The following is a 12,251-nucleotide window of genomic DNA, read 5'->3' on the forward strand; positions in this document are numbered from 1 at the left end:
TAAATCAAAATGAACAATTAACATGACCTTCATTTGCATATTTACTGCCACTACTCCTGCTCCTGAAATTACTCTGGTTGGGGATCCAGTCAGGGCCCAAAAACCTGGATGCCCACCTACAACAGAGATCAATAACTCTCCTTTAAAAATGTCCATTTGGGATTTGTTAGTCAGAATGATTTCCACTGGGAGAAGCTGTCTGGCTATCAAATGCATGTACAGATGCTAGGTGGACAGGGAGTCAGTCACTGCCAAGTTTCAGAAAGAACAGAAGGATAACAGTACGTCTGGCAGTGACTCATCCCTCAGTGACCCATGGGGAATTACCTATTCCCTCCCCTACCCATCTGCTGATGACAACCAATTATCTCAAACTCTTTTGGGATTTCCATCATGAAAATTCTCAACTCAAAGAAAAAAAAGAGGGGAACTGCAAAATTCAGGCCAGTAAAAGCCAGGTTAGAATATCTGCCAATTCATCCAACAGAATCAAATCCTACCTTGATAAGATAAAAAATTAATCAACTTCTTACAATATATGGTTCATCATATTTCATACGTGTTTTGCTTTTGAGCTGCGAGGTCATTATTATTTTAAAAAATGGATTTGTCACATAGCTGGGCATGGTGGTGCATGGTTGAAATTCAAGTACTAAGGGAAGCTGAAGCAGGAAAATCACAAGTTCAACCCCAGCTTGAGCTCTACAGTGAGAGCCCATCTCAAGTTTTTTAAAAGAGCCAGCAATGTAGCTCAGTAGTACAGTTCTACTGGGTTTGATTCCCACTACTGCAAAGACAGACAGATAGACAGGTACATAGATAATTGTACATATTTAAGGAGTCGATAAATTTACAGTGTACACACAAAGAGCTGCCAACTTCTAAAAAACAAGTCAAAATAATACTCAAAGATAAATGTAGAAAATAAATTACTGAAACTGTTGATTCAAATCATATGAATTTTAGTAAAGTGGGTCGACAGTTTTCAGAGGAAGATACAGATGACCAAAAATCATCCAATTTTAAGTAGTTACTTCTCTTATTTGGTTACCAAGTATCTTCCTAATACAGGCAGTAGCAGATTAATATACATTATTCTGTTTAACAGACAATAACATGTAATTAAACCCGTAAGACTGAACTTAGCACACAACAATCAAAGCAAACAAAAACTCCTAAGGAAGCGTAAAAATTTGGTCTTCTACTCTTTATCCAATAATGTGTGGTTTTCAGACTTTTCCTGAGGCTTTTGAGAACAAGTTCTACTTCAAGCATGACCCAAGCCATTTAATACTGAAGGCATACACTCAGGCCCCTTTCCTTTCACGTGATCCAACACAAACTGGTAACGATGTTATGGAAAAATTATGAAAAAAGGACAACCACTGCTTTTCTCCCAGTGCACACATAGGCCCTTTGCACTGAGCTATCCTCAGCTTTTTTTTTTTTTTAAGTGAGACAGGATCTCACTAAATTGTTAATTGCCCAGGCTGGACTCAAACTTGTGATCCTTCTGCCTTAGCCACACCGAATGCTGGGGATTTAAATTTTATATTATGGAGCAAAATGAACAGCAAGAGTATTAAAGCCAAGTTTCATTAATGCATTGATGCTACTTGTCAAACGCAAACAGCAAATTTGTTGCGTCATAAAATGAAGTACTCTTCCTTACACCATGAGCCTGAACTATGCTACACCATTCTTTTCATTTCCCATCTTTTATAAGCCTATCTTTTATTATTGTGTAGTCACTTTAAATTCCGCATTAGAGTGTAAGTTTTTGAGGAGAATACATATAGTTACTCATTTTCTCAATGTAAGACTGAATTCAGCACAATATTAGGCCAGTAAGAATACTAGCTGTGCTGAAGCACAAATTAAAACAAATCACATCTAAAACTACCCTTGGCAAGAAGCCTGTCACAAAGACTTTACTAAAAAGTGCTTTATATGTCATGCTTCCTGGGCTGACCTGCTTTGATAACTGTTAGTGCTAGCATATTCCTTCCCCCAAAACTCAACTCATCAAACCACATGTACAAAATCTAAACATTTTCCTGAATGTAAATTATGCCTAAGTTAAAACTGCATCACAAAATTTGTAAAATATCAGGTAGATAAAACCTTCATTTTATTGAGAAGTACAAAGGGTAAAAGAAGTATCTACCCTCTAAGAATGACCAATTTAATAGAAATCACTAGAAAATGCCTTTTTTCATACTTTCTAACATGTGAACTAATTAAAAAAATGAAGTTTAAAAAAGAGCTAAGCAACTTTGGCTCCTGCCTTTATTACCCTATGGTCTAAGAAAACCAACTCTTAAATCCCCTTCCGACTCAGAGGCATAACTACTCCTAGAGTAGTAGCTACTATTCTAGAGACGTAGCTCCTACAGTGAGTGACTGGAAAGCAAAGGTTCTAGAACACCCCTTCTTGGAAAAGCTTCTTATTTCTGACTTCTTAATCATTTGGTTTTCTGTTATAAACTAGAACTCCTCCTTTTAATTCACCTAAGCCTTTACTCTAGAGTTTGGGTATACAGGCAATGCATTTAGCATGCTCTGCCTCCCTCTCAGACACTGGCCAATTTCCTTTCATACTAGTGTTTATGTTTCAAAATGCACTAGTCTAAGTAAGCCAGTTAAGTTGGACTACAGGGATTCCTGCCTAAATGTCTTTTGCTGACACTACTGGTTTAGCTTATATGGTCCCTGACACCAGTATCTTCTGAGTGGTTAATTTTATATTCTAATTTGCCCATGTTACACTTAAACCCTGCCTTTTCCAAAGTACAGGTTCCACTTGGGAATAATAAACATGTTAGATGAGAAAACTAGGACTTGGAATGACTTGCACATGGTCGCAAAACCAGAAATGATGGCAGCAAGCATTTTTTATTCCTAGGTGTTGTCAAAATTCCTATAGACCAACCTACAGTTGCCCTTGCCCAAATCCTTGTCCAAGCATGTCTGTAAGTGAAAATAAACTCTCCTCAACTTAAACTGGTGGACTCCTCCAGCAAACTTTTCATGTCTTCCCTGGCACAAGCACACCTAACGACTGCTTACCAATTCCCTCTAGAGAAGAAAAAGTAGAATCATTGTTCTAAAACCAAGTCTGTAGTAATGAATAAAAAATGATTATTATCTGCTGCAGTTTCCAGCACCAATCACCTATTAGTCATGAACTTACAGATTTGGCCAGATTCAGAAATGGTTTTATCTCACTCAAGGATTCCTAAAACATGAATCTATTTAGTTGGTTCTATAAATTCAGTATAGAACAGTAGGGAGACAAGCAGATTCTTACTATAAAATGGCATCCAAACTTTGCCTCAATAGTGTAATTTAAAAAAAAAACCCACGAGGCTACAATATGACATAAAATTCTATGCAGGAGAAGAAATCAAACTCTATAGTATTTATAACAATAAGGCATATCTAGAGCTTACCACCAGCTGTACATTATACTGTGTTACGGATGTAAAAACAAAAATTATTTTTTAAATGATCTTGAAACACTGTCCTTTTAGTCAAGAGAATGATACAGTACTGGTCAATTATAATACAACAATTACTTATTAACAATTTTATTTTCTTTTATAATTATTCTAATACAAATTCATTATAACTTACATGAGCACACTACAGATTTTTTATTTTCATGAGTAAAACAACAAAATGAAAAAGAAGGGCGTGCTAGAAATGTTCTATATCTTGATTGAGGTAATGGTTACAGAGAGAGGTGAGACAGATAAATGTAAACATACAGATATATATGTAAAACTTCATAAAGCCATATACTCAAGAGTTGTACATTTTACTAGTATAAATTATATCTTGATGATACTTTTAAAAAGGAACAAGAAGCAAAAATGTGAGTCAAGACTTATGGTAATTTATAATTAGTCAAATTTTTTATCATTCATTAACTAAATATTTGTTGAGCACATTCCTGCTTTATAGATACAGTGAAAACAAACAAACAAACACTAAAAAACAAAAAGTGAAAATAAACAACGTAAGACGTAATCACTGGCTTCACTGAGTTAATACTCTAGTTGCAGAGAGAGATTAGTGAATAAGAAATTATAATATAGCATGTGATAAGTATTATGACAGAAGTAAGCATAGGAATTTAGGAGGATAGGGTGGTAAATTAATTCATCTTGGAAAAGTCAGAGTTCTTAGATTTTTATTTCACTCATAATATCACGCATGCTGAAACAGATCAAAAAATTTTAAGGTAAAAATATTCATTTCTTTCTCTCTGGTTATAAAGCATAAAATTAAATCTAACTATTCAAAAAAAATTTCATTATGAGGTACACTAAAGTACCTTCCTAATGCCTCTAAAGTAATGGTTATTTTCTAAAAAATACTAGCAGACTTCAAACTGATTGAGGCCACCAGCCTATGAAATACTTTAGTAGTCTAAAGCAAACAAATGTTTCAAAGTATATTAAGAGCCACTAACACTTAAAGCTCTCTATAAAGCAAGTTTTGTATGTGGTATCTGTTCATGGAAAATAGAATTTCATTTCCTATACTAAGTACAAGGGTAAATTGTAATAAAGCAGGACTGATTAAAAAAAAAAAAACTAAACAAAGTCCAAGGAAATCTAACTCTGTCACAAAAGTCAGAAGTACAGGAAAGGAAGAACAGCAAATTATAAAATAAGCTAAAACCTAGAGCAGCCTGAACAAGTTTTGACCAGTAACAATACAGGAGGTAGATGTCACAGTCTTGTTTTACACCTATATTCCCTACAACACACTTCTACTCACAAAAAAAAATCTATGCCTCTCCTCGCAAAGCAGCAAAGACACCCCTGGCTCTATCCCCTACACAATGCTCAGAGAAGTGACTGGCAAAAGCATCCTCTTCATAAATCTAAGATAGACAAATAATCAGAAAATTCCCACAAATAGTATCAAATCACAGAAGAAAAGAACAATAGCAAAGGGCACTGAACACACTCAGAAGAATATACAACACAGAAAAGCTGCTTTACCTGTCAGCCTTCAGGAGAAGGTTAGGTGGTAGCTCAACGAGCTGGTTGTGCTGCACATCCAAGACCTCCACTGAAGTTCTTTCCAGCCTTTCAGGCAGCCGTGCTAATTGGTTGTGACCTGCTAGCAGTTTACGGAGACTACTATTACAAAATAAGCTGTTAAAAAAAATGGACAAAAAACAGTAGGCAACTTATTTAGAACTAATGTGTGATACAGATTAGAAAATGAGTAAAGGCAAAATACTTAAAATTATCTTTTTAAAAATCATACATTCATTCAGAGCAATAAATGCTTCATTTCAATTACACTTGAACTTGTATTTCAATGCTTTCTCTTTTTTTTGTCTTTTTTCGTTTTTATCAGTACCAGGGATCGAACTCAGGACTGCCTGCTTGCAAGGCAGGCGCTTATGCCGCTGAGCTAAATCCCCAGCCTCTCAATACTTTCCATACCTTAAAAAAAGAGGCAGTAAAAATAAGTAAAGAAGCTTTACTTAGTGAAAAACAAGTTCCACAGACACAAACACTAAAGAACACAGTCTATCCTTGTTAGACTGACACAGTAAACTTCGTAAGACTGCGTGGTTCTCCAGAGTTGAGCTTCTGTCTTACGTAGGCCCTATAACACTGAATGTTTTATTTATAATAGATCTGGAATAAATACAGCTGAGCAATCTCTATATACAAAGGTCAACATAGAATGTTCTTCTATCCAATTAAACTTTTGCAAATGTAACTAAGAAAATTTACATTTTTTCAATTGTATTTTACAATGATAATTGTCTTTTCTTTTCCTTCCTTGCTCCCTGTGTATTTTTATTTCTTTCGTTTAATTCTACACCAAAGCAGGGACTTCCTTGGAGAGAATAGAATGCATTTAACCCACTATTTTCTTGTGAAGCACAAAGAGCTGTTTGAAAGTTTGGCTGTATTTCTTGTAAGTTATCATTAAGAACAGGAACAAATGATGTTATATTAATCTAATATAAACTGCATTATGCTTTTCCAATAGCTGTAGGGAAAAAACAGGGCTAGAGACAGACTTCAAGGGATGTAAAAGAAGTGAGATTGTAATCTGTGCTATAAAGACTTTGGTGTACACTGCTGTCAAAGAATGGAGGCTTCCTCATTCACCTCCTGTTTTCTACCACTCTGGCTTCGCTCATGTTCATGATTGTTTTTTAATTGATTTATTTTTACTTGGCAAGAAAATTTACATTTACACACCACATCTATATATATCCTCACACATGTAAATATAGAAGTATACATGTGTACATATATATGATGTTCAACGTATTTTGAAATATGTACATCATATAGAATGGCTAAATCAAGTGAACTAACGTGTATTACCTTAAGTACCTATTGTTCTTTTGTGGTGAGAACATTTAAAACCTACTTTAAACAATTTTATATCCTTTGATTCACAACTGTTAAAAGTCACATACATTAAGGGCATAACTACACTTTAAATATCAAAAGTATACTCTTTCCTCCAAAGGATGCTTAGCAACTCATCTCAATCCCTGCTCTGAAATCACCAACTACCATCAATGAGAATCTGGTTTTTAAGATTTACCAATCAGTGTAACAGGACAGATTATCCAGGGCAGGTGAATAATCAAAAGTGACATGGAACAGTCTCTGTAACAGTTACTCAAACCCAGTAATTCAGTATTTGGTTAATTTACTTTTTATATATTCTTTATCCTTAATACATGGATTACTGAAAGACAGGGTGAAAAAAATCCTTATCCTGATTTTTTCAAATAAAAAAGTAGGCTTAATCAACTACAAGATGAGAATTAAATGCTGATTATCAAGATTAAGTACAGTTATTTTAGATACTGTCTAATCATTAATTTTTTCCCCTTTAATACATTTCCATTTCTTTTTGCGGGGGAGGTTACCAAGAATCAAACTCAGGAGTCACGCTTATCAGGTAATATATTTCCATTTCTACATAATTTGTTTTTTTAAGTCCTTCATATGCCTTATCCACAGTTTAAATATTAAATGGATTAAAATGAATCACCATTTTGCCTGAATATTACATTATCAATAAGGCTCAAAGTTTACAGCTATACATAAAATACATACTGTTCTTATTTCATGTTAAAACACATACACACCCTTCTTTAAATTCTGTGACAGTAGAGCATTTGAAAGTGCTTGTTTAGAACCCCTAAAGACATGGACTCAAAAAAAGCCAGTTTACAAGTAGGGCATAGATACTCCTGTCTCTCCCCCGGCCATAATGATGAGCTTCACAGTGTCACCTAAATGTTCAGCCAATGTAAGATTCTAGGACATGGAGAAGATCAAAGCATGTGACATGCATGTACAATATCCAGAATAAAGTCCACTATTCTGTATAACTAATATATACTAATAAAAAACCCCAGAAAAACCCCACAGCATAAAGCATTTTGAAGTGAATCAAAGTTACAGTTATAATAGATAGCAAGGAAAGATAAATTAACTGAGCTTTTCAGGCATTGAAAAATGTGTATTAGATTTCTTTTGAAAGCTATTCTCTAAAACTGTTCTCCAAGATGGCTTATATAGAGATGTCCCCCAGAGCTGCATGCACTCAGAAGTGGGACTTTTGGAAGGTAACTGGATCATGGTTGTGTGCTATTGGACTAGTCCACTAAATAGTTTAGTGTAGTTCTCAGTGTAGACAATGAAGTCACTGAAAGAAGCAAGATCCACCCTTGGTGTGGGTGACACCAACTAACTGGCTTGTAGCCTGGATGAAATGAAAAGGGAATAAAAAAGAAGTCTTGCTATTTCACTGCTTCCTGCCTGCCAACCCACGGTCTGTTTCTCCCTGCCATGCTGCCCTGCCTTGGAGCTAGGTGACTATGGACTGAAACCTCTACAAACTGTAAGCTGAAATAAACCTTTCCTCCTCTAACTTGTATGTGGTGGGCATTTTGTCCCAGTAACAAGAAAGTAACTATAGGGCTGGGGATTTATCTCAGCGGCATAAAGCCTGCCTGGCAAGTACGAGGTTGTGAGTTCAATCTCTGGTACCAAAAACAAAACAAAACAAAACAAAACAAAAAAGAAGGTAATAATGACACCAAGAAAAACATAATGAAAACTGTATGCAATTTTAAATTCTCTAGTAGCTGTATTTTAAAAAAGTAAAGATTGATAGATACAGGAGTATACACCTATAAATCTAGTTATTTGGGAGACTGAGGTAGGAGGGCCTCAAGTTTGACTCCAGCCTGGGACACTTAGCAGACCCTGTTTCAAAATGGAAAAACATCTCCACCTTCCCCTGGTGAGCTAGCAGAGGCCCCACAGGCAGAGGCAGAACTAGGATGGAAGTCCCACACCCCCACAACACACAGGCTAGAGTGGGCAGGGACATCCCCCACCCCTTGTAATCAACTGGCTGATTCAGACAAATGAAGACAGATATGATGGCAACTGAAGTAAAGAACAACCTAAAAGCAGCCCTAAAGCCAGTGTTCTGAGCAAGTAGTTAGAGGACAACAATATGCAATAGAGTAACTATGGTAGATTCCCTACTGTCTTAGTTTTGAAATCCAGTATTAGGCTCTAATTTTCAAAAAGGTATGAAGAAGTAGCTCAATGATTAGGACCCTTGGTTCAATTCTCAGTATGGGGGAAAAGGATTCTTATAGTTTTTTGACCCACTGTATCAAAAGTAATGTTTTATAGTGTAATCAACATATAATTTTATTTTTGTATGTGGTGTATATTTCATGGTTATACTATTTCTCAATTAGAAATTAGTTACATTTCAGGTGCTCAATAGCCACTTAGCTTAGAGAGTAACTAGCATATCAGACAGCTCAACTGTTAACACACTTAGCAGGCTCATCGAGCATATATATTTCATAAACCTTGCCATTTAAGTTAATCACATACCTTTAAGGACCATATAAAACTAAAGTGAAAGTTTACTTAAAGTAAGTTACTCCAAAATGACATTATTCTACCATGGCTTCATAGATATTTTGACTATATACACAGGCTAAAATAAAGACAAGAACAAAAAAATAAACAAAAAAAAACCTGACTTCCTCTCTTCTGAGGCTAACTTAAAATGTCTGAAATAGCCAATGCTGAATTATACTAGATATTAGCACAAGTGAAATGTAAATTTAAATGAACTAAAATGAGATAAATTAAAAATTCAGTTCCTTTGTCACAACACGCATGTATCACGGGAGCCACATGTGCCCACTGGACACCTTACTGGATAACACAGAGATGAGCATTTCAGTCACCACAGAAAGTGCTACAAGACAATCCTGGAACTATACTACTTTTTGGTTGGTAACAGTCCAATAATATTTTGTACTACAGTGGATTTGAAAATGTTTGACTTTATGGATACTAGAAATCATCACAGCGCTATTTTGAAAATCCTGTTAGTAAAGTGAAAATTATAAAATAAAATATTAACAAATGGTAAAAGACAGAAAGAGAAGTTCTTGGATCTTCTAGTCCAAATTTCACCAAGGAGAAAGAAAAAAATCCAATGATCTAATGATATTCCCCACCCTATATTAAAATAAGTTGTATTCTAAGGAAAATAAATTTTATTTATAGGTAAGGTAAACATGTTAAAGTAGCAGACAGAAATAGAAGATTCTGAAAGAAAATCTCAGAAATAAATCGGACCCAGTTTTTGAACATTTGGTTTATTTAAAAATTTCCACTAAACACCATCACCTGGCTATTCTGAAACTTACACCTGAGAGTCAAAGCCTGACACCACTCTCCTGAAGACACATGGGGTAAAAGACATCAAATAAAGTTTAAAACAAACTTGTAGTTTAGTGGTTTCACATAATATAATAAATTAAATACTAACTCAGTAATTTTATTTATTACTCATCAATTGAGATTCTCTCATCTGATATGCAATACTCACCGGGCTGGAAGGTCGCATATTTGATTGTGGCCAATATCCAAAACTTCTAGCTTTCGGCTTTCAAATACCCACTCAGGCACATTTTCTAAGCGGTTCCTAAATATAAAAACACAAAATTATTATTTTTAGATTTGAATTTTGCCTCAAATGTGGTTCTAAACGCAACACAATTACAGAAAAAAGAATGAAATTTTAAATAGAATACCAAAAATAATGATATAAGTCAAAAGGATATGTGCATTACTTTGCCTTTGCTTCACTAGAAGCACAATGACTTGTCATAGGAAGAAGAAAATAAGAACTAAGAACAGTTATACCATCTGCGTCACCTGCAAAGTCAGAAAATAATAAATTCTATAGTTCCCACATTACTTTCCCTAAGGCAAGTTTAGGGAAAGCATGTTTTATATTCAGGAAAAATACACGTACACTTCCAGGTAAGTCAAACAGTCAAATGGCATAAAATAGCTTTATCATTAAATTTATATTTTTACCCTAAACATTAAAATATTTTCAAGAAAAAAAAGATATAAATTTGTATGCACACTTAAGATAGCTAAGATGGTTGTGCATAAATCCTATTAGTTCTTGGAACAAAACTGTTAACATTATAGGATTAGATCAATTTTATGTTTATATCTGGTCATATGAGGAAGTTTTCTGATGATTACTATGCAAAATAATAACCATCTTAATCACATTCCTACCACCTTTTTTTGAAAGCCTGTATTGTTTTGGGCTCTTTATTGTTATTTGTCTTTTTTGTTTCTTGTTTTTCTAGTAATTTGTTTTGCTTTCTTTTGTTTTTCCTAATACAGAAAGGATAGATGTACATGTAGAAGCTTATTCATGCCTAGAATTTCTAAAGAGTTCACAAGAATTGATTGTATTATGAGTGATGATATGAACAGCTACTTTGAAGAAAAGAGACATTATTACAGCCATTGCTGATTTCCGATCATCATGTTGTAAAATCCAGTAATGTTTTTATTCTTTGTTTAGATTGGTTTTAGTCTGTTTTGTATTATTTAATTTCAATATATTTGAAGGTATGGAGCTATTTTGAAGAGAACAAGTGATATTACGGTAGCCATTATTGATTTTCCTGTTGTTTAATTTTGAAGGCCTGTAATGCTTTCATTCTTTTGATTCTGTTTTGATCAGTTTTATACTATTTTGTTTCGTTTGAATTCATTGTATGAAGATATGGACAACTATTTTGAAGAAAATAAGAGACATTATAATAGCCATTGTTGATCTCCTGTTGTCCTGTTTTGAAATCCTGTGACACTTGCATTGTTCTGATCTGCTTTTTTCTGTTATGTTTTGTTTTACTCTTTAAAATAAAAAATAATTAAGTTAAAATGCCAAGTAACAAGGTACAAAGAACCTAAAATGTTATGTGTATTTTCACTCTCCCTTCCCTTGCCTTCCCTTCCATTTCCCTTCCCTTTCCTTCTTTCCTTGTCATTAAACTTACCTCCCCATGCATGATAGATAGATGCTCTCTAACACTGACCTATACTGCTTCCTTGGCTATAATTCTTTATATGACACTTGAGACAAGAACTATATTATATTACAACAAAAAGGAAAAGAGATGTGACATTAGGGTGCTGAAATTAGGCATGATTTTAAAATCATGTTTTATGACTTGGTGTTATGGTTTGTGTTCGATGGCTCCCTCAAGTCTCAAGCAAGGATGGATGCGGTTGAATCTAGTGTTTATGGCTGGTTTGTTGTCTAGTGCTGGGATTGGCGATGTGAGTGCTCCACCCACCAGGGGAGGAGCCAGCAAACAGTGTAAGGATGGGAAGAAGACATGTCTTTCCTCTTTTTTTGATTTGTTCATGCTTGCTGTTTGCATTGGCCATGAATAGCTGCCCCACCATGTCAATCCTGCCTCGGAGCCAGCTGAGGGTGGACTGAAGCCCCAAAACTGTAAGAAAAAAACCTTCTTCCCTTGCTTCACTTTGGGTATCAGGTATTTTGTCTCAACAATGAAAACAAACTAAGATATTGGCTACCATTTTTTAAAACTGAAATATAGAACTAAAAGACATTTTCTACTTACTGTTTTATTACACACACTGTTCTGATTTTGAAGGCCTCAAGACTGACAAAATTATTTTTATAGCAGCCAATCCATAAAATATCTTAGTGAGAGTGAAATTAATCCTTTGTAAAGACAAACTCAACATACAGAAATTACATGATAAGCTATAAATGATAAACTGATTATAACTTTGTTCTAAGAACTAAGAACCTAGTAAAGCCTATCATAGATGGCAGGTTGGATGAGGCAGAGCACA

The 12,251-nt window shown here is 34.7% G+C and overlaps 1 protein-coding gene across 1 annotated transcript in view; it reads right to left on the minus strand.

Moving 5' to 3' along the window:
- The window catches only part of Phlpp1 (PH domain and leucine rich repeat protein phosphatase 1), a 231,293-nt gene that overhangs the window by 50,595 nt on the left and 168,447 nt on the right, over nucleotides 1–12,251 (minus strand). The window contains exons 9-10 of the mRNA XM_013157076.2: nucleotides 9,940–10,035; nucleotides 5,016–5,171 (exon numbers count right to left, since the gene is read on the minus strand). Of these exons, the coding sequence (XP_013012530.2) occupies nucleotides 5,016–5,171; nucleotides 9,940–10,035 (252 nt within the window). The remainder of the gene's footprint in view (nucleotides 1–5,015; nucleotides 5,172–9,939; nucleotides 10,036–12,251) is intronic.

The sequence above is a fragment of the Cavia porcellus genome, unplaced genomic scaffold, assembly GCF_034190915.1.
Source record: "Cavia porcellus strain 051 isolate PalLab524CR breed Dunkin Hartley unplaced genomic scaffold, mCavPor4.1 scaffold_20, whole genome shotgun sequence".
Taxonomy (NCBI): domain Eukaryota; kingdom Metazoa; phylum Chordata; class Mammalia; order Rodentia; family Caviidae; genus Cavia; species Cavia porcellus.